Source organism: Ooceraea biroi, chromosome 7 (genome assembly GCF_003672135.1).
Source record: "Ooceraea biroi isolate clonal line C1 chromosome 7, Obir_v5.4, whole genome shotgun sequence".
NCBI classification, from domain to species: Eukaryota; Metazoa; Arthropoda; class Insecta; order Hymenoptera; family Formicidae; genus Ooceraea; species Ooceraea biroi.
The window spans coordinates 4,442,073-4,463,954 of NC_039512.1; the positions used below are offsets into that span (position 1 = coordinate 4,442,073).

The 21,882-nt window shown below is 44.3% G+C and overlaps 2 protein-coding genes and 2 long non-coding RNA genes across 10 annotated transcripts in view; 3 read left to right on the plus strand and 1 right to left on the minus strand.

Annotated features, from left to right (window-relative positions):
- Nucleotides 1-126: 126 nt before the first annotated feature.
- Nucleotides 127-12,233, plus strand: LOC105277542. Its single transcript, XM_011335956.2, has 3 exons — nt 127-2,853; nt 5,675-5,800; nt 6,386-12,233. Exons 1-3 carry the CDS (start codon nt 1,938-1,940, stop codon nt 9,919-9,921), a joined length of 4,578 nt encoding a protein of 1,525 aa, XP_011334258.1. The 5' UTR covers nt 127-1,937; the 3' UTR covers nt 9,922-12,233.
- Nucleotides 2,860-5,149, plus strand: LOC105277541. Its single transcript, XR_893642.3, has 2 exons — nt 2,860-3,019; nt 3,532-5,149. It is a non-coding gene; the product is annotated as an uncharacterized LOC105277541 (long non-coding RNA).
- Nucleotides 12,234-15,755: 3,522 nt separating the features above from the next.
- LOC105277536 lies at nt 15,756-17,756 on the minus strand. Its single transcript, XR_893641.2, has 2 exons — nt 17,622-17,756; nt 15,756-17,141 (listed from the first exon to the last, which is right to left on the minus strand). It is a non-coding gene; the product is annotated as an uncharacterized LOC105277536 (long non-coding RNA).
- A 48-nt stretch (nt 17,757-17,804) lies between these two features.
- The window catches only part of LOC105277537 (FERM, ARHGEF and pleckstrin domain-containing protein 1-like), a 32,644-nt gene continuing 28,566 nt past the window's right edge, over nt 17,805-21,882 (plus strand). For 2 of the 7 annotated variants that reach the window (XM_026971206.1, XM_026971207.1), the window contains exons 1-4: nt 18,034-18,307; nt 19,504-19,775; nt 21,430-21,534; nt 21,612-21,834. In XM_026971206.1, coding sequence (XP_026827007.1) covers nt 19,593-19,775; nt 21,430-21,534; nt 21,612-21,834 — 511 coding nt within the window. In that variant the 5' untranslated portion in view covers nt 18,034-18,307; nt 19,504-19,592. The other 5 variants (XM_026971200.1, XM_026971204.1, XM_026971205.1 and 2 more) reach the window with 5 other exon arrangements.

The window sequence follows — 21,882 nt, forward strand, 5'->3', positions numbered from 1 at the left end:
CATGGATTCACGAGCTACCAGCAACGACTTGCAGCCATCGCTGGAATGGAAAGTCGTTGCTGCCAGTTAGCGGGGGTATAAGCAGCACGACGACGACGGTGGCGGCGGCGGCGGTGGTGGTGGCGGCGACGGCGGCGGCAGTCTCGGTCGGCGCGTCACGGACGACACGTTCGCTGACGGACGTCGCTCGCAGGAGGAGCGCAACTCGTGCGGCCGGAGCGAGCGAGGCTGCTCCGTTTCACTGATTCTCGCGACCGTGATTCTGTGGATCGTCCCATCTTTAGCCCGTCGTGTGACCAGCGATTTCCCGAGGGAATACAACGACGTTGGAGGAGGACGTCGACGACGGAAACGATGGCCAAGACAAGAGCTCGCGGTCGTCCCACTGATGAGGTCGCGTTCCACCCGCTCGTGATTCCGGTGTGATCGCGGAGGGAATTCCGGAGCGGTCGAAATTGCACAGTGCCGAGGACGGTCGCGAACAGCGACGGATCGACCGAGGAATCGCGTCGCGTGCGTCGGCGGCGGTCTTCTCTCGGCATTCGTCACGCGAAATCGATAAACTGGGACGTCGCGCGCGAGGGCAAGAGAGAGAGACGTGCGCTTACGCGCGCACGTTACGATCGCTCGTGAAAGGTGCGAAACGGGGACTCGCGAGAAGGAGAAAGAGAGAGAGAGAGAGAGAGGGACGAGGGAGGAGAGAGCGAGAGAGAGGGACTCGGAGATAATTGCGAGTGACAGCGACCGTGGACTCGGTGGGAATCCGCGCGACGTTTCGCTTCGCCGTCGCGGAGATCCGCGAGAGCGACGGTGAACCGCCGCGCTCGGTGTTCGGAGCGCGTTTCACTCGTCCGGCATTTTTGCAAGATTACTTTCGCGAGATATCTTACGCACCTCATCGTACGTACGCGATGCGCGATCATCGTCTCAATGGAACGTCGTGGCCGCGCAGCAGCGTATTGTAGTAACCTTGAGATACCGACGCCAAGGTAGTCGGTTCCCTCGCGAGTAATCGTTCGCCACCGAGAGGGACGCCGACATCGACGGAACGCGAGCGTCCGCGATTATCCGCGAAATGAAGAAAAGCCCGAGCGCGCGACGATCGATACGCGCACGTCCTTCGCCGGGCTGACTTCCTCGCGCACGCAACGTACGCGGGAGCGTAACGCGCGTCGTCCACCAGGAAGCACGTGCACCCACGACGACGGTGTCATCGTCAGACGTCGGCGTCGGTGGATCGGCGCTCGTTGCTGCGGTTGCAGTCGGGGAAAAGCTGAAAGCATGTGATCGCCGTGGACGTTCATCGATCACCTCCGCCCCCACCGAAGAAGAGAGAGGGATGCTGCGACCATTCGACGGCAGGATCACTTAACGCGGCGGCCAACGATTCCGCGTGTTCCTTAGCGCGTACCACCGTGTGTGATACGCAAATGTACGGATGCGGACGCGTTCGCGTGCGCGAACGTCAATGGCCGCGCGAGCGATGCGCGACCACCACGGGGTTGCCGGACAATGAACGATAACGGCGGCATATAGACAGGTGGATATCGCTAGCCGCACGAGAAAGTGTATGCGTGCCGCTGCCGTGGGAACGGGCGTGCGAGAGGGGCACGTAGGAAGCCGTAGCACAGGTGGCGAGGACGGATAGCGAGGTGAAAGAGAGACGGCCTGGCGGAGGGGGAGACAGTGGGGAAAAAGAGAATAGTATTCGCCGTGCTGTCCTGCGGTGAGCCCTGTAAGGACCGCGGAGAGGTACACAATAGAGAGAGAGATATGACATGTCGGTGTACAGTAAATAACACGGAGAGTGAATAGAAATAAGAAAGAAAGAGAGGGAGGATATATACGTATATATATATATATATATTGAAAGGGAAAGAGAAAGAAAGAAAGCGAGAGATTGAGGTAGAAGAAGAAAGCCGAGAGAAACCCCGACAATGAAGGAACACGGAAACAAACATCCGGCGGAACCGGCGGCGACGAAGACGCTCAAGTCGCTGCTGAAGAAGCCGGGCCAGACGAAGGCAAAGTCCCAGAAGCATCGCGTGGTGATCAACGAAAAGCTGAACGAGTTCTTCGCAGCGGACTACATTATACTGATCAAGGAGGAGTGCTGCGCCGATTACGAGGAGGATTGCGATTGCTGCTACCAGGAGCACGAGTTCATGCGGCTCGGCAATTGCAAGGAGTGCCGGGCGGAGTTGAACCTGCATTTTGGCATCGGCACCGGCAACGGCAGGTATGGCGAGATGGCGAGGGGGGTAGAGCAGGCGCTGTGCGAGAACGCGGTGCGAGATCATCGTGGCAGCGGTGGCGATGGCGGTGGCGGTGGTGGCGGCCGCGGGAAAAATCCGCAGCAGGGTCGCGAAGACCAAACGGAAGAGGACGAGGAGGGGGATGAGTGGATAATGGAAGTGGATGACGGCGAGGAGGAAGAGGACGAGGAGGAAGAGCGAGAGGACGAGGAGGAGGATGAGGAGGAGAACATTGACGGGAAGATGGAGAGGGTGGCGGAGGTGGCGGCGACGGCGACGCCGGTAGAAGGAAAGGACGCGAACGAACGAGGGAACGTGGACTTGGAGGACGCGGCGAAGAGGCGCCGACCGAAAGAGGCCACGGATTCCCAGGAGAAGAACGGGACCGTGGTTCCGCCGCCACCACCGCCACCGCGGCACGAGCAGCAGCAACAGCAGCAGCAACAGCAGCAGCCTAAGCAACAGCAGCAGCAAGAAACACTCAGTCCGCCGGAGGGCTACAAGGACGTGTGTTCGAACGACCAGGACGAGACGGAGCAGCGCCGCACGTCGCCCGCAACGTGCACGGAGTGCAACTACTATCAGCAACAGGCAACGGGTGAGTCGATTGTTAGCGTAGCTACTCGTAAATATTCAATTATTTGCGCGATTACATCGGCGATGCGAAAAACAGATTCGTACCTGGTAATCTCGTTTACTCCTTTGGACCTTTGCAATGTAGGAAAGAAAAGAGCAAACTTGTGATTGGAATTTACATTTTGAATGTAAGTAGGACTCTGTTGTTTTGTTTTTATTGAATATTGTGGAATATTATATTTGTCATAGAATTCAAATAGAAAACAAGAAGTCGCGATTTTATACAAATGTTTCTATGCCTACTGTATTTGCGAATCATTTATTAACTGCTTGTTAGATTGGAAATGCTGTATATGCATCCTTAATTTTACTACATTCATCGAAAATGTTTCTCTCTGAATCGATTATTTGTTTTAAAAAGAGTATTATTCGATACTAGAATTCAGATAAAAATTGCTGTTTAATAAATTGCAGATATTCATGTTATCTTTGAAATTTGATTATATGAATAATAATACTCGTATGTTTTATTTTAATGAAAAACTGGTACAGCGCTAAAGGCATAAAAATAATTTGTGAGAAGGGAATAATTTTTCGGGATTTGTAACGTGTAATGCGTTTGTTACGCTGTGATTTAAATTATTAAATCTCAATTACGAGATGGATATGCTAATACTTTATACCCTTTTTGTTGCATTAGCACGTATGATGAAAGTAACGATGCTCTACGTATCAAGAGTTGAATCTATCAGCTTTAATGGAAAGGTGCAAATTAGAGGAATTGCATCGTTGCTCAGCTCTTTTCTCACACATAACTGAGGAACAGTCCCACGATATCCCTTCACACAGGATGCGCATATAATAATGGTATTGTTTTTCATGAGTCTAGCCACGGTTCGTAAACCGTTTAAGAACACGGTTGTATTTTTATGCGCATTCTTTAGAACCAAGAAATTTTTTTTTTAAAAGAAAAGCCCTTCTCGCTATGCTTGTGAAGATTTATTTAAGATAATTACTCCATAATTTAGTGTTACCCTAGCGCAATATATTAATATTAATTTTATAATTAATTTTATAAAATAAGAGTAAATAACATATCTTGTTTTTTTTTTAAAAAGCATTATATGTAACCTTTATCAGCATTCAAACACTGCTATCTTGAAGAAACATAATTTAAATAATATTCTCAATAGCGATGTAGTAACATAATCCACATATTTATCGATTAGGAGATTTGTTTAGGTTCAGATAACGCAATCACAAATTGGCAGTGCGTGTAGATGTAAAATATATAGGTTTATTCGTGTATCAACGTTCACCGGAAGCGCGGCGTAGCGTAACTCCGGTACTTCCTCGATACTCAGTAAGAACGCATATTTCTAGCCAAACGGTTCGCGTTTTACGCTAGGAAATAGCATATTAGTAATGAATTTGATATTTAAAAAAATTTCCTGAAAGATTAGAATTTGCAAAACTTAAATTTTACATTTTGCGTACTTGAAATTTGCAACAGGTTGCGGTCCATGGTGAGTGACAAAAAAGATAAAAGATAATGATCTTTTTTCGAGCAGTTGCGTGCTCTGTGTTTCGTTTTAAAACGATACAAGTCCAAAAACGTATACTGAGATTTCAGAAAACGAGTTCTAAAATGCATTATCATATTCGTTGTGACTTAAATAAATTAGTATTTTGTATACAGGATATTTGTATATAATTTTCACACTATTGAATACATGTTCACTTTTAAAACTTATAAAACGAAACGAAACATAAAATAATATATTTTGGCTTCATGTAAGTATTTAAAAACACGTGAAACTATGATATAAATGATATTCAAGATAAATATTTTACTTTAGAATGTACTAAGTACGATAAATCAGTTTGATTTTCTTGCAAGCTGAAGGTGCGATATGTATTGTAAAGCACCATGACAATAGAAAATACACGTCAGCATATCTTTAGTGTGTGTGTACGTGCAAGACTTGGAACTGCTGAAGTTATGGAGACTGTCGATTGTCTGCGATACATGCGGTGCGACTTTGAAAGTACATTAATATCGATGGTCACCACTTGAGGCACAACTGTTCTAACAAGAAAACCACCAAAACTCTTCCTCCTCGACTTTGACAAATAACCAAACGAGAAATTGCCTTTCAAAGAAAATACTGTAATTCTATTAAAACTTATTTCGCAAATAATATTTCTATCAAATTTATTCAACATGGAATTTCAGTGTAAGACTTAAACACGAATATATATTATACTAAAAAAAGTCATATCGAAGAAAAATGGAATCCGATAAAATTTACCCTAAGCAAAAAAAACGATCTTTTCTTCTTGAAGGTTTTAATGTAACTGCGGAAGGGTACACTATTTCTCATACACTCTGTATATCTCTTGTGCGTATCTATTGGGACGTGATACAACATACCTGATAACAGATAAAGTTTCCAACCTTACCACTTTCAAGCCTTAATGAGATACTGCAGTACAGAAACGGCATTTGTATCAGATGCGACTCCGCCTTTCGCGACCGTTAAAATGACGGATTTCAAGCACGCTATAGAGAACTCGGCTAAAATCACATATTATCCAAAAGTTACCAGTGAGTTATTGGATAGCACACATTTCACGTACCAGATTATTTTGCCGATCATACCGATATACGCGTATAATAAGTTTTTAATGCGCAGATAAGTGTATTCTTAATTTTGTTCTATTAACGATGGGGATATATTATTATTATTATCAAAGAATATGAAAAAATATTTATCTATTTATGTAAAACTGTGAAAATGTGAATTAATAAACATGGATTTAATTTTTTTCTTGTGTTCCAGAATGTGAGCCACAAGCGAAGGATCATGGGACTGAGCAGGACTTACAGACCAGTAAGGATACGGTGCATGATGGTTGTCAAAGAAATTTACAAGAAAGACTGGATAAGCAACGGACATCTGTTCCTGGTATGCTGTTTTACTAAGCTTTATTTAATTATTTGAAACTGTTATCGCAAAACCTTGTCTTATTGCGCGACAAATTGTAACAAGATTTTATTTATTTATCTGCTATATTAAACATCATCTACATTTCAATAATTGTAATTTAATTTATTTAATAATCTTGATAAAATGTAAAATTCAAAGAAAGATTATTTTCTGACTATTCTCCTCTATTGTTAATCATACAGTTTGTCTAGATATTTAATAATATTTAGTTTTATACAATTGCCTTTTTTCTGTATTGCATAAAACACAAATTATATTTACTCGTTAATATATAAAAATATAATGAATGATTATTTATGTCGAAAAGGATAGAAATGAAATTTTAGGAAGTAATAAACTCGAATGAATTGTATACGATGTAGAGCCATTAAATTATATCCAACATAGTTATTTTACGCGTTTTCAACATATGACTTCGGAGATAGTGATTTTACATAATGAAACGTTATTTCGCACTCAGCGAGAATATTCAAAGTTTAATTGCTCTTGTGACTTATCTTACTTTTCTTACTTGACTTAAGTATACGGTACCTTTGCTCGTAGATTTGCACCATCGTTATCTCGTGGAAACAATAACGATGACAACTGTGACGGAGCGACGTATCGTGCGGGAAATTAGCGAGGAAGAGCGAAAGGATTGCTTCGGGCGATCGGAAACGGATAAAGAGAAGAACGTTTGCGACGCATCAAAGGATAACGGTTTTAATCCGGCGCTTTGTGCCGCGACGGACGCACCGACGGCCGTCCACGAGAACGCAGCGCAATTCACCGCGCGGTGCAGCGACTCGGACATTGTCGTCGAAAATCATGACACTGATGCGAACGCCAAAAATCTGGCTAACGACAAAAGGGAGACAACGGACGAGACGGAACGCATCAGCGATCAAACGGCGCCGGGCGAACAGTCGCGCGAGCAGGACGCGAAAGAGCTGTCCCTCGTTTTTAAACTGGGCAACGTGTCCCTCGCCAGCAACAGCCTGAAACCGAATTCCGCAGTGAGACAACTCTTTCCTAACCCGAAGTTCATCTCGCCGCCGCCGGCACCGGCCGGCAAAACGACCTGCCCGGAACATTCCCAAGAGGAGGCGCAAAAATTCCTGATCACCGCCGAGAGCCTCCGATTGTTCGACGCGGTGAAGAAGTCGGCGAACCACGGTGGCTCGTACGAGTCGCCAGAGTGCGAATCTGGCTCGATCAAGAGATCAATCGAGCGGAACACTCTGCGACGTAGCCTGATCGGTAAGTACAACACGATAACACGCAAGAAGAATCTGCGGCCGAAGAATTTATCCCTGGAGGAGCGCATCAGGCAGCTCACGTGCGTCGATCAGGACGACGAGAATGTGGACACGACGGACAGCTCCGATAACACGAACGCAACATGCGACGGTACGGTCAAGTACGGCGGTGATCTCTCGATGCGAACGTCGCCGCTTGGCGAGGAACGGCCTACGTGCGAGTCACTGCCGGCAAACGCGGCATCGACGGAAACCACTGCCACTTTAACGATGGTGTCGACGAGATCGAATACTTTAACGGCGACCACCGCGATGACAACGACCACGGGCACGATGGCATCTGCGAACATGCAGTACGGACACAACACGACGGGGATGCCGATGCTGGTGACGGACAATCCGTCGAATCAGTCTACTTATAGGAAGATCACGGACCTGTTTGCGCACAAAAAGAACGTACCGGCAAATCTGCCGGACCTCGGAATCGGCTCGGGCGGCAGAAATCTCCTCGCCAAGGAATGCCAGTCCAAGAATCCGCTGACGAAGATGAACTCGGACGTGCGCAGGCAGTTGCTGGCGAGTCTGGCGCCGCTCTCCTGCGTCACCGTCAACAACGCTGACAATCAAGACGATTACTATCGAAACGAGTCCAGGATATTAGCATCTTCGAATCGTGAGTCGATAAACTACAACTCGGACTCGTCGTACAGCTTGGAGGATATAGAGGCGGCGTTGAATGGTGAGAATGACAGGAAATATGCTGGTCAGCCGGATGTGACAAGGTGCACGCCTATAGGCAGTAGGCCTGATATCGGTGATAATAACGCCGACGAATTGCTCGCGTTCGTGGAGCAGGACAAGTCGAGGACGGAGCGGATAAAACGCCGCTACAACGAGACGGAGGATCGTTACACGTTCATCAACGGTTACCATTCCGAGGACAAAGCCGTGAACACTTCTAATGAGAATTACGAAGGTAATAAAGGCGCGAAGAACGACGCAGCAGCGGATAATGAAGAGGAGGACGACGACGACGAGCTCAACGATTACGGTTTCAATCGACGACCGTCGGTGACGGGCATCAAGCAACAGTACGAAGCTACAAACGAGACCGTCCATCGAGCACGAACCGGTACAGTCAACAGTTTCAACGAGAGATCCAGCTCGCAATCGATATGGCCGATCTATTACGACGCGAATGGCGAGAAGATTGATGGGAAGACCTTGTTAGCCGGCGACGGGGAGGAGACAATCTCTATGGCTACAGACGCGTACGCGGCAGGAAGCTTCGAGCGAGATACGAACACGATCAATCGGATAAATACAATGCAGAGGCAAATCGACGACATATATCAAACCATCGCTGAGAGCTCGGCGGCCACGGCGAACATCCAGGGTATCGCAGAGCATGCGACCTATTTGGAGAGTGCAGTCCCGCGACAATTCGTCCGCACGCCGTCAGGGGATGGTGCCCCGCATCTTTATACCGAGCACAGGAACGGTCATCACTACTTCCAGGAGCAGCAACAGCTGTCCAGCACGCGTATGCTACGCATTGCTGGCGGCGGCGGCGGTGACGAAATCGCGGGCGCAATATACACCAACAGTCTATCAAAAATGCAGCGCCGCAACCCGCCGGTGACGATCGCGAATTATCACTGCAACGTGCTGCCGAGTGGCGCTGTGCCCGTTAACACCAAGTGCTATCGCACCATGTATTTCGTACCGTACAGCGGCATGTCGGATCCCACGTATCAGAACATACAACGTATTCTGCCGCCGCACTCCTCGCCGAACTACGCCAGCCACATCGAGCGGTACCCGTATCCGCGTAATCTGAGCAAAACCACCCAGCAACAAGCGCTCTATTACAACGCGAATCGTTCCGTCACGTCGCATTCCAACGCTTTAAATACGTCTCCGCCCATACCACCACCGCCGCCGCCGCCACCGCCGCTTACGTCCGCGTCCAGCCCGAGCTCCCTGCCGTTGCAGGGTACTCAGCAAGCTCTGCATCTGCACGTGCATCCTCATCAGACTGAAGACTTTCGGCCGCCTGGTGTCGCGTTCTCCCCGGTTCCGCACACGGCAATGCATCCCATGCAATTCCACCATCATCAGCATCAACATCAGCATCATCACGGCGAAGTGGCATCCTATCGTGTGCCCGTGGCGACACAGCAATCACCATCCTCGTACACGGTGATCGCGCCGTCACGTTGCATCCCGGCGGGCAATCAGGATGGTTACCCGTTGTACCCGGCGCACCTAGCGCGCGGTGCCGCGACTGCAGCCGCAGCTGCCGCCGCCGCCGCTGCCGCCCCGGATGTGCAGACGCAGTCGATCTCGATCGCGGCCGCCTCGTCGTTTTCATCATCGTCCTCGTCATCGTCGTCTTCTTCGTCATCCTCATCGTCGTCTTCGGCATCCGCGCTCTCGTCATCTTCGTCCTCGTCCACCGCCACCGCCACTTCTCTCAAGTGCACCGGGATGCAACCCAGCAACAAGGCTGAGTCGGTCGGCACCTCTTTCGGTGTCAACGGAGGTACGCAGTCTGCGCCGGGCAACGTCACGTCGCTTGCGTGTCCGGTATCGTCAGCGAGCGTGTCCTCAGCAACGGTGATGCAGCTGCCACGCGTTGCTACCACATGTGCAGTGACGGAACGTGGAGTACCTGAAGGTGCCGCCAGCGTACCTCCCCGGGACTTCCCACAGTCCGGCACCGCCAGCTCGACACCGCACGTCCTGCTGATGTCCAACTCCTATGTGGACCCCAATGCCAGTCTCATGCCCACCCCAACGAACGCTCCGAACACGGTGTACTACGCCATGAACGTCTGAAGCCGAACAGCGTAGAGTTGTAGGAAATCGAAGAAGCGCCTGAGGAATTTTGTGAGAATTTACGATGTCTCTTTACGATCCTCCTCAGGTATTTGCATTGCTCGGATCCGATTCTTTCGCTGCTACGTCTCGGGTGATTTCGATGTGGTTTATACGTAGCGAATGTGTGTTGTTACAGCGATCCTATCATCTTTCCCAGCAGTTCGCAACGATTTTTTGTGGACATAACGGAATTATATCATCATTGAGGTAGCAATATTTACTAAGAGATGATAGTTAGAAGTTTAAATCGCAATTTACTTTTAACGTTTTTTCGATTGAGCTCTCGTTTTCTTCGTTTCTTGTTTTAATTCTATTTTCATGTATTTGTAATTTTGCAATTTTGCAATTTTCGACGGCTGATTTTGGCGAAACAGCGCGAGTAGCGGAGGATGCCTCGTTGACAAGGAGCCTATTATCTTTGATTGATAGATGTACAAGTACAAGGATTGTATTTTTTTAAAGAGAGATGCGACTGAAACGAGAAACGTCTCTGTATGACGTCTGTACGTCTGAGTGGCTAGGGCAACGAAATCGTAAACGCCCTCGCAAATGCGGGAACATTGTTGCAAACTTTTCACGCATATATTGCAGTAAGAATAGAGTAAAAGTGTATATGTGTACGTGTTGCGCTATATTGCACTTACATTAACGGTCTCCAATATCAGTTTACTTGGCACGCGTATTAGTATGCACGATTATTCTCGTTTACGTGATACCCGTAGGTTTCATCGCGTTATGACGTTAGCTCGAGCTCTCATTTTACACGTGGTTGTTATCATCATAATAATATTGTAATATCGTACAAACAGTTTCTACAGCACTGTAGATATCACACGTCATGTAGATCTGTGGTTCTAGTTTTATTCTTATCTACAGCATTGTAGATATCGTGACAAAGATCGATAGTACTTTGTTAGATATTATCGCTATTTATGATCTGACAAAGAGTTGTTGATTGTTTTGAGTTACAACGGTGATTTATAAATTGCGGTCGTTCCGGCCAAGGCGTTAATGTTAAATTGGAAAAATGCGAGACGGCGATGGAAAATGGAAGGCCGTCGTGGAAAGATACGTTGTAAAAGTGTCTCTGAAGGAAACGCAGCAGTTATGTATTCTGTAGTATTTCCAAAAAAGGGGAAATGCCTCTCCCTCCCTTTATTCTATGTTTCGTAGTAGAATCGCCTCGAAATCTTCGTCTGCTAGAGCGAAGGGCGCTATTCGTGAATTTCATTCTACTACGCTTTATGCCAAATTAAGACGTATCAATGCTTCTAGTCAGTATAAAATTAGTCTACGATAAGCGATACACACGAATGCCAAAAATATGATTCACCTTAGTTAATCTTTTAAAGTGACGTGCCTCTTGGCGTGCCCCGCGGGGGCCATTCTCGACTTCTCTAATCTTCGGGGAACCTCCTCGCGGAGCTCGTCAAATCACGTCGCTAATCGAAACCAAAATTACGTAGCGTATCCACAGTTATTATAGAAGCGACGACGTTTAACGATACGAAATTTCTTAATGACGACAAGTATTATGTACGCACAGGGAGTAAGTACAAAGTACTCGGCGACGCTAGAAGACAGAACATTCGTTACACGCTCATCCTTCAGTCATATACACGTACATCTTATCAGCCTCATCGGGAAACTCGTTGAAAGTACAACCGTCATTCTTCGCGTACACTGTCGTACCCGTAGCTCATCTTATTCTATCGATGGTACGTAGCTCGAATATAGACAATATAGGGACACACCTATTTTTTAGCATGTATCCATTCTCGCCGGTAACCGCCTCACTTCCGAAGCGTTCCCTATACATAAAGTAACTCCTCTGGGAATCGAGGAATAATCGCACGGCCTATAAACGTTCACTCGTGGAACAAGATAGATACTTTATTTATTTTCTTCGTGCCAAACGCGTCGCAGTGACTCGCGACAGGAAAGGAGATGCAACTTTACCCGTTGGCGTATAGAAGCTAAGAGTTACGGGGCAAAATTTTGTGAAACGCGTCTACCAGTCAATTACGGCGGGAGGACTCGTGACTTTGACGGGGATGGTAGAATTAAACCAGAACGAACATTTTTTTATCACACCGAAGAGATGAGATAAAATGCGATTCGATGACAGTCTCTCAATTCACTAAACGTTAATCGATCGTAACGACGTGAAAAGCGTTCGTGGATATCACTCCTCGATTTGTTATTCTCGCGCGAGAATGTTAACGTGTATTGTTCAAATGATGACTCTAACGGTAGGCTACTTATCACGATAATATGTAAGATAAAAGAGAGGCGTATATATCGTGAATAGAAATTATATTATTATTTATAACAGTTGATATATACATATAATATATATATTGTATATTATATTATTTATATTTATATATACATATATATATATATACATAATAACAATTATTAGATTTGATTCTGTTATAATGTAGTGTTGACACAGCTGAAAGTTCTCGCGTAATGCGGAATCCGATTGGCAGGTGATATGCGAAATTGATTCGTGGTTCTGTTGATACGGGACTTGGCATATATGCAGAGAGCTCCCATCGTTGATGGATTCTACACGTTTTACTAAATTCACGGATAGAAAATAACTCTGACCTTTCGCAAGAGAAGGTTGGGTATAGACATATAAAGAACTCGTGATCTACACCATTGGCGATGTATAAATAAATTATGGTAGGTGCACATTTGCGTAAAATAAACGTTGCGTGTCGATAATATGATGCAAATCGTTGTATTGACGCGACCTCATTACTTACTTAAGGTACTTCAGTTTTAATTATCTTATCAATGAATGAACCCTGCGTCCATTTATCGTACGTCTTATGTCTATTCGCTGAGAAGATTCTAAATTAAATGATCTCAAATTATAATATAATGTCTCATAAAATATAATTATATATGATGCGATTATATATGACATGTTTTGTATGTTTATGCCAAAGTTGCAACATATCAGAAACTAATTATTCTATCTCTTTCTCGTGATCTTTTCAATCTCATATTTAAAATGATTTTTCGGAAATCGTTATTCGAAAATTTCGAGTAATCTCGATGGTTTCGCCGAAGAATAATGTTAGATTCATTTTAAAAAGTCATATCTATCTAGGTATAACTTTCATATATTTATTATTAGAATGTTAATGATTTTGATATTTTTACCACGTGTTAATACTACTTTTATAGCAATAATCAATATGATAAGTATAGTTGCGGATACAGGTCACGGTTCTGTTACAGAAGATAATTTTATAAAGAGACTATACTTTTATAAAGGGACTGTATAAGAGAGTCTACTTTACAGAATGGCGATTTTGCGGTTAATTTTTTAAAATGTTTGGATATTCCTATTGAGATATATCAGTTTTTATCTTTCGAATTTTCATCTCGAAGTAAGACCAAAGACTTGCTCAGTTTTTTTATTTCGTTATTGTGGAAATAAACGATATCTCGTCAAACTCTATATTACTTGTTACTTATAGAAGATATAAAGTTACTAGCTATTTTAATATAAAACATACGTAGTAAAATACGTAAGCTTACTTGTAGCTTCTGGAGGCAATTTTATAAAAACTTTTCGATTTTTTTACACGTAAACAACAGTAAAGAACTAAAACAAAGTTCTTCAAAGTTTCCAAAGTTTTTACATTCTTTATTCACATCGACATGTATACATGCATATATTTATTCATATTACACAAAGACATAAGATGTGCCATAAATGGACGTCTGGCTGCGCATTGTGAAATGATATTTCAAATGCGACGGTGATACAGATTCTCTCTTAAAGAGCATCGATACTTTACAAAGGCAGCTTTATCACGGTTCGTTTTGATTAAAACGAATATCGGATAGGTATATGGCGATGCAAAGAATAGCTTAACGAGTAATCCTGTACGGGAGTACTTAATACCGCGGCGTGCACATCTTTGTTTCACGAAGGTATTTGCTGCAGTTGAGTATGTTCCAGATATTTTATGCATAATTCGTTCGAAGCGAATGCAAACGTACGTACGGATGTAACAGCGAATCGAGTAGATTGTAAGCAGTGTATTAAGCTATTTGATAATCGTTGTACCTCTTCTAGCTAGAATTGCACGCATTTCTGTAAGGCGCGATATATTTCGTCTGAGAACAGGCTCTTGTAATAATTCCACTTTTGCATGAAGTGAAGGATCGTAATGTACTCATCACTGAATTATGCATCTGGCAAGAGAGTGTGCAGCATTTCTGCGTTTCATTGAGAACACACACGTGCGGACACGCGGATTAGCTCCTGGGAGGACGCGTGAATTTATTTAGAACCCTAACTCTTACGTCGAATACTAATTGTAAATGCGAGAGTGTGTGGAAGAACTCGAATCTGTGAAATCGAGATTATTTTATCATAAAAGTGTAATCGTACGTTTTGCATTTTTTTCCTTAGCGCATCCATAAAAGCATGCATGTCGACTCATTCTTTAGCGTACAAATAGATCTGAATGTCTTACTACTCATGATTCGTAAACTGAAAATGTGCGTATTCGTGTCATTCATCTCATGTATTCGTGTAAGGACCTCTGTCAGCTATACAGTTGTAGGTCGACCATGCTAGTGGCTATTTTGTATCGAGTACTTTTAATTCTTAACGGTCCAATATTGGATGTGATTTAACTGCGCGATACCTCTTGCGGTAAATCTGTCACGTCGCGTGCGCTTTCCGCATACAAAATAAAACAGACGTGGTGCGCGATCTGATCAAAGACAAAGGGGAAAAAGAGACGAAAGCCAGGAGGAGCGAAATAAAAAGTACACGCGACGCAAAACGATTTCATATTTTGCGAATGTGAAAGAGGATCAACCAGGTTTGCGTAATGTGGATCGCGCTATGCGTCTGGTGCGACAAGCGTTGTTGTAAAAATAATGCAGACCGTTAGGGGTTAACGCATTTTGTAAGACGAACACATATGATCCACTAAAAGATCCCCAAAAGCGAAGTTTCTCATCGTATCTCCGATCGCGTCGCACACGAAAATACGTGGAACATTATAGCGGATGCTAGCGGTTTACTTCGATTCTGTAACATACAAGAAGCAATAGATAGTGCCAAAAGCCAAAAAAAGTTTCGAATCTCAGTACCATGTATTGTTCTCTCGGCGTGCATTGTCAGACTGGAACCGAGTGCATTTCTGGTAATTAGTTAAAGAGGCAGAAGCGCGCGCGAGCGCGAGGGAGATGACCGATATTGGAATTCGCGGTTGGCTGGAAAAGTGGCTCATACGGACCACGAAACGCTACAAGTTCGCATCGTGGGATATGATGTTGCATGATGATTTTGCGGTCTTGAACTTTTTCGCGGGCGATAACAGTATGCAGCGCGAAACGTTCGGGAATGTCGGCGGGGCGTATTTTTTACTCGTTAGAAGACAGCAGTCAATAATACGAAAAGGGAACACGACCAAAGCATTTGCAATTCGTAAGCGTAGAACATCAGCCTAATCAAGCTCCTGCTTGTCGAACGACATTTGTTACTTCCTTAATATCGAAATTACACGTCTTAACAAATTTAAATGTTTTACTTTGTAGCGTGATAAATCTGCATTTTATGCAGCGAGTTTTTAGATATTTTCGTAATGCGATCGTAAACATGTAAACATTACTTATAGGAGGCTCAAAGTTAAGAAAATCAAATTATAGAAAAAAAAACAAGTTCTTGGAATAATTGTGACGTTAAAGAATTAGAAATATTTTGTTCCCTGTCTCATTTGAGACAGGACAAACTCATCCTCTTGCACTTTTTAACATCGTGTCTATCCTGTGTAATCTGTCTCAATCGATGCTCGTTTGCGAGCAGAACGCATTTAGGATTTGATGCAAGACTTGTATCATTAGGCTGATTGATACCGAGTAACCGCGAGAGTTGCAAATTGCACGTTATATCTCATTACATCTGCAATCTCGTTACATCTGTAATGTCGAAACGTGATCGAAATCGGAGAACCTGTCAGCCTGATCGTTGATTAACTCTTGGATGACGAATGTGACATAGAAGTAAGGTATCTAACTTTAGAAGGACCGGCAAATATCTCTGTATTTGTATCACAGCAGCCTTTTTCTAGGTAAAGAATTCAGTACCGATCACTGCTGATTGCCGCAGGGATAGAGGAATGATACGAGAAGATAGAAGTCAAAGGGATGTAACAGTCGAATTGTCAACTTGACGTTCACCAGCCGTTAAAAGTGGCCGTTGCGATCTTGCGATCTAGCATTAACAGATTTTTATCATAACCGAATGTACAATTTTACAAAGGAGAGTTGTAATAGCGCAGCGGGATGATAATGACTGTAAGGGCTGTAAGGATTACGTAACATCGTACAATATGCATTACCATCCACGGCAATTGGCCAGGTACATACACGTACATACATACATACATGCATACCAAAGAAAATCATGAAGGCAGTGAAAATAGAGGCTGAACGCGAGGGTGGGGGCTTATTTTCGAAATCGCCGGAATTTTATCGCGTGAACGAACGTATCCGGGACAGAGAAATGGACGCATTTGGCATCGCGGTGGTGAAAGATAGCAGGGCGAAGCGATAACGTGGTATGCAGAGAAGCAGCAGACATCAATCGCGAAAAGTAGCGAAGCGATAGACGGCGGTTTTGGTACTTCCAGTGTAAGACGTTCGATTGTATTTAATCGTACGGGAGATAATACGAAGTGTGGATGCAGAATGACGCGTCTGACCGACCCGTCGAGTTGTTTAGTCTTCTCTGCGCACCTATTTGTAATCCACGGAGGTAGCCACAGACGCGCTAAGCCATGAATATTAATGGGCGAACTTAGAAAATACCTATAGACGGCAGTATCCTTTTTAGCTGGTGTATAACGCATTAAGATGAAGAAAAAAAAATGAAGAGATATGTAAGACAGTAGGGAGTAATAGAAGCACGGTGCACGAATATAAATGATTTTCATTTAAATTCAGGCACGTCCACGGCAACCAGTGAAATACGCAAGGAAATTTTACATGTATATTAACTCAGATGATTATTGAGAATAAAATACTTATAAGAAAATGTATATACAAATAAAACTGCAGCTATACATCATTGTACTACTCACGCTCAGTTTTCTTTGAGCACCTCCTTGTCCCTGTTGCCCTCCTCCTTGTCCCTATAATATCAATAATTAGTATTTCATCAGCAACGTAAAATATGTGATGGTATTACATATAAAAATTGTAAAACTCTAAAATTTCAGAAAACAATTTAAAACTCTCACCTAAAATTGTGCGATTGTTTACTACTTTAGTTATTATTGCGGCATTTATATTCACGAGAACACTATAATCTTTCTTCTTATTTTCTCATATTAGCTTCTTATAAACCTTATCTTTTTTATCGCTAACATTAAAAAATTTAGAGCAACAAAATGATAGGTTAAAGAAACTTATATAGAATATTGATAATTTTAAATACATGGTTTTGCCGTATCCATCTACAGTGACTACATGCAATCGCAAAGTTATAATCGAACATAACTCGAGCAGTAGCTCTTCGATTATCGATAATAGAGAAACCTATATATCGGATGATGAAAAGTAACCGATAGACAGAACCTTTTCATCCTTATCCTCGGATTTATGAGACCAACCTGAAATATCGAATTTTATCTACAGTCGCAGGTCCGGAGAGAAAGTTCTGTTGGCGAAGGTATTCGTTGGTCGCGATATCAGGTGTCACCTCAGCGATCCGCGCGACCGGTGCCACCGCCCTTCGTCGTCGCGCCCTTGATAGACGACCGGTCCCTACATCGTGACGCGACTGTAACCGTACGCGGCGCGGCACGACGCAGCCTGAGCGCGGCAATACCGTTGGATTGAGCACCGCTGCGTGCATCCGCGTAATTCGCGCTGAGAGACCGAGAGACGTCGGCTGTCACCGTGTGTGTACGTGCCCGCGCGCGCTCCTGCATACGTGCACGCTCTACGCGCATGCATACGTGTGTGCGCGTATGCGATGGCACTGATTCGGGGCTCTCGTACGCGCTCGATGGTCGAGCATCGTCGCGCACACGTCGCCGCACCTACGTCGGGCGGCGCCGCGAGATCGGCGAGCACCGCCACCCATTAACGACAACGCAACGACGACGACGACGCTCGTCGGTCCTCGCGTTTTTCGCATGAAGGGCGGGAGCGGTCGACAGAGCGGACCAGTGGCAGTGGTGCGTGCAGCGGTATTGTGGTAGTGCGTGATCCGAGCGTGATCAATGAACTCCGGTTGACGACGCGTGTCGAGGCGTGCTGGCAGTGGGCCACAACCAGCGGCGACCCGGCGGACGTACGTACGAACGAGATCCTCGCCCATCGGTCTCCTCTCTCTCTCTCTCTCGCCTCTCGTCCCTTCTTTGCTTTTTCTCCGCTTCGCTTCGTACTCGGATCCGGGAAGTTCTCCATCGAGGTTCGTCGTTCGCGAGTTCTCGCTCGATCGCGCTCGATACGACGCTTCTCATGCTCTCGCGGCAGTTCCTCGCGACGATTCCTCGACGATGACGACGACGAGGACTCGTCTCAGCTTCCATTTTCGGTTACGTCGCGCGGAGATGGAACTCGCAATTACACGACGACCACGCACTCACGCACTCGCCGACGTGCGGGCGGCATAACGCGTGAGCGCGTGCACGCATTAACGCACGTCGTCCCCCTCTTTCTCCTCCTTCTCCTCCTCCGACTCCCATTATCCTTCCGATCTTACGTCAGTCGGATCGTGGCGTTTTTCAACCCTTTTGTTCGGAGCCAATCGGCCGGTTCGCTTGGTTTAGCTCTCGGCCTCGCTTTCCCCGCGTCCGTTCGCTCGTTCGTTCACTCGCTCGTACGCCTGTTGTGCTGTCCGTTGGATGATCGAATTAATCACGCGACGTACGAGCCGAGCAGTCACAGTCAGTCGACGCCGTAATTCGCCGCCGCCGCCGCCACCATCCTCGTCGTCGTCATCGTCGTCGCGGGCGCGAAATGCGACGCACAAGAGCCGAGGAGCCGGAACGCGGAACGGCGCACGCGGAAGCCGCGACGGGATCCCTCGCGTGATTTATGCCGCGGCTTGTCGCGCGACGCATTATGTAAACACATCGCACTGCCGAGCAGACGTATTCTGATATATTCTGCGCGTATTCCGTATTTCGGAGTACGCCCCGGGAGTACCTAACCGCCGTGCCGCGTGCTCGAGTCGCAGCCTCGTTAAGATGAATCGACGTGCTTTTAAAGGGGACACGCGGTGACAGCCGAGAGCTACTTCCGGGAGAACAGACGCGTCGCTCGTACTTGGTTTCATTCGCGTTACAAGTTCCCGATATCAACTCAATTCAGGCTCGTCCTCTTTCCCTTCTCCGCCCTTGTTCTCCTGCTGTCGATATTTTTTACATAAACTTCGCTACGTCGTAAATTGGCTTCGTCGGATTTCCTCCTCCGGCTCAACTTTTGTCATTGTTGCGTGTCCGCGGCGCGATATCTTATCTCACACGTTCTCTTTTATTGCAGATGATGACATAATACGGATCTGCCGGCTGAATTCTTGAGAAGGCACGCATCAACGATCGACCTGCAGAGCGACGAACGAATGATCCAAAATGAATGATATAGAAAGTTTTGGCATGAAGGGAAGCGGCTCCAAGATGCCTCACAGTCATTCAACGCCAGCGGGTGTGGATGGAGGTAGTAGAACACCTCCCGCGACACCGAGGAAAGCTGGAAAAATGCTCGCAGTTCGTGTACAGATGTTGGATGACACTATTACAATGTTTCAAGTGCAGGTAAAGCAATCTGCTTATTTTACCTCCAAATGACTCCTTTTCCTTTTCTCGTTGCGCGCGTTTCAGCCGTTTGCAGTAACACGCTAAGACGCACAGAGACAGAACGTAGCCAGTCTCTAAAAATTAAGTTATCAAGGATTATTATTATCAAGTTGAAACATTCCTTTGAAACATTTGTAACTAGCTTTCGAACGCTTGCTTTTGTACCATGTACACAAAAGATGCAACAGCCTTTAAAAGGATCATAATGGAACTCATAATTCGATATGAGCCAAGAATATTCAATAGTCTTGCTTCGTGTGATTTAGCATGCTTTTGTCTTCGCTTTTATGTGCATTGTGCAAAAGACATGTGAACCGCGTCGTGTTGAGAATTGTACTCAGTATCATCTACTATTCATAAATACAACTCACAGGAAAAATCATAGGAATAAATGTGCTAAAATACGTGCTGAATGGCGCTTGAATATCTTATTGTTCCTTTATCATGCTACATTATATACCAATTGAACGCGTTGCGTTATTATTGCATTCACCGCTATCACGTATCGGTGTACACTTCATCTGTATATGTATATAATGCTATTAAATAATCTGATCTAAGCTCACGTCTATGACAATATAATCTAATCTCTGTGAAGTGTATGTGCATTATTTGATATATTTGACCTAACGTCGCTTTATAATCTCTCTCTTTTTCTCTCTTTTACGTAATCAAGAAGTTTGTATGTGCATTAGTTCTATCATCGTGTGTATTTGCTGTGTAGGCACGTTAAATTATTTACTTCATGTATTCAGGTCAGGAGTCATTGATTACAAAGCCCCTTAGGATCTTCTCAACGAAGCTATTTAACTTCGGATCATGACACCACATTTTCACTTTTAGATCCTTATAAAGTATCTCAGGACTTTCCTTATCTTACTGTTAATGATAATAGAATTTGATGTAACGTTATTACATTCTGATGTGTTAAATCATAATAATAATAAACTGGATTCAGTCTTCTAAAAGTTTCAAGAGGTTTTAGATTTAAACGTAGCCATTTAAATACTTCGTTCAACAGATAAAAAAATTTATTGATTTGTTATATATACTTTTATATATTGGCAAGGTGCTTGTAATATATATGTTGTATAATGTGTGCATATACTTCCAGAAGAATGAGCTACTGGAGCATATAATGTATCAAATAGGGGATCCTTGTATGTGAAATATGTATACTCATTTATTGATTATTTATTTACAATGCTTGTAACGTGCGTTACATATTTCTTCAGGAATTAATTTTATTCTTAGCATCTTAGAGTCTTGCAATGAACAATAAGATATTTCTATACATAAGATTATTCTATACATTTATGACGTACAATTACACAAATGCATTTAACATATACTGTGTGTGTAACACGTATATTTATGTTAAATATATTATATATAATTATACATAATTAATTGCTTAATTACGTCAATAAGAGAAAGAGAAAGGGAAGAAGAAATGTATTATGTATCAAACTTATTGAATTATTTGCAATCCAGCACAATGCAAATATCGACGATATTTGGAAATTTAATCTGTTTAATGTATTATAATTAGTATTTGTATTGATCGCGTATCACATTAACATCATATAAATTTCATTATTTAACGTTTCAGGCAAAAGCACTAGGTAGAGTGTTATTTGATCAAGTTTGTAAGCAATTGAACCTTTTAGAAGCGGATTACTTTGGTCTTGAGTATCAAGAACCAAACTTAACAAAAGTAAGAGTTAGTCTTTAATGTAAATTCATAATATACTTCAATATAGACTATACGACTAAAGACTGCAATATTTATAGTATTGGTTGGATCTGGAGAAACCAGTATGTAGGCAGGTCGGTCTGTCTCTAATTGATCCTCTATTGAGGTTCTGTGTTAAATTTTATACACCGGATCCTGCACAACTCGAGGAAGAGTTTACAAGATATTTATTCTGTCTACAAATCAAACGAGATTTAGCTCAAGGTTTACTTCAATGTAACGATAACACAGCAGCATTGATGGCCAGTTATATCATTCAGGGTAATTATTGTTGATTTTCAGTATTAAATTTAATGTCACGTTTAATTC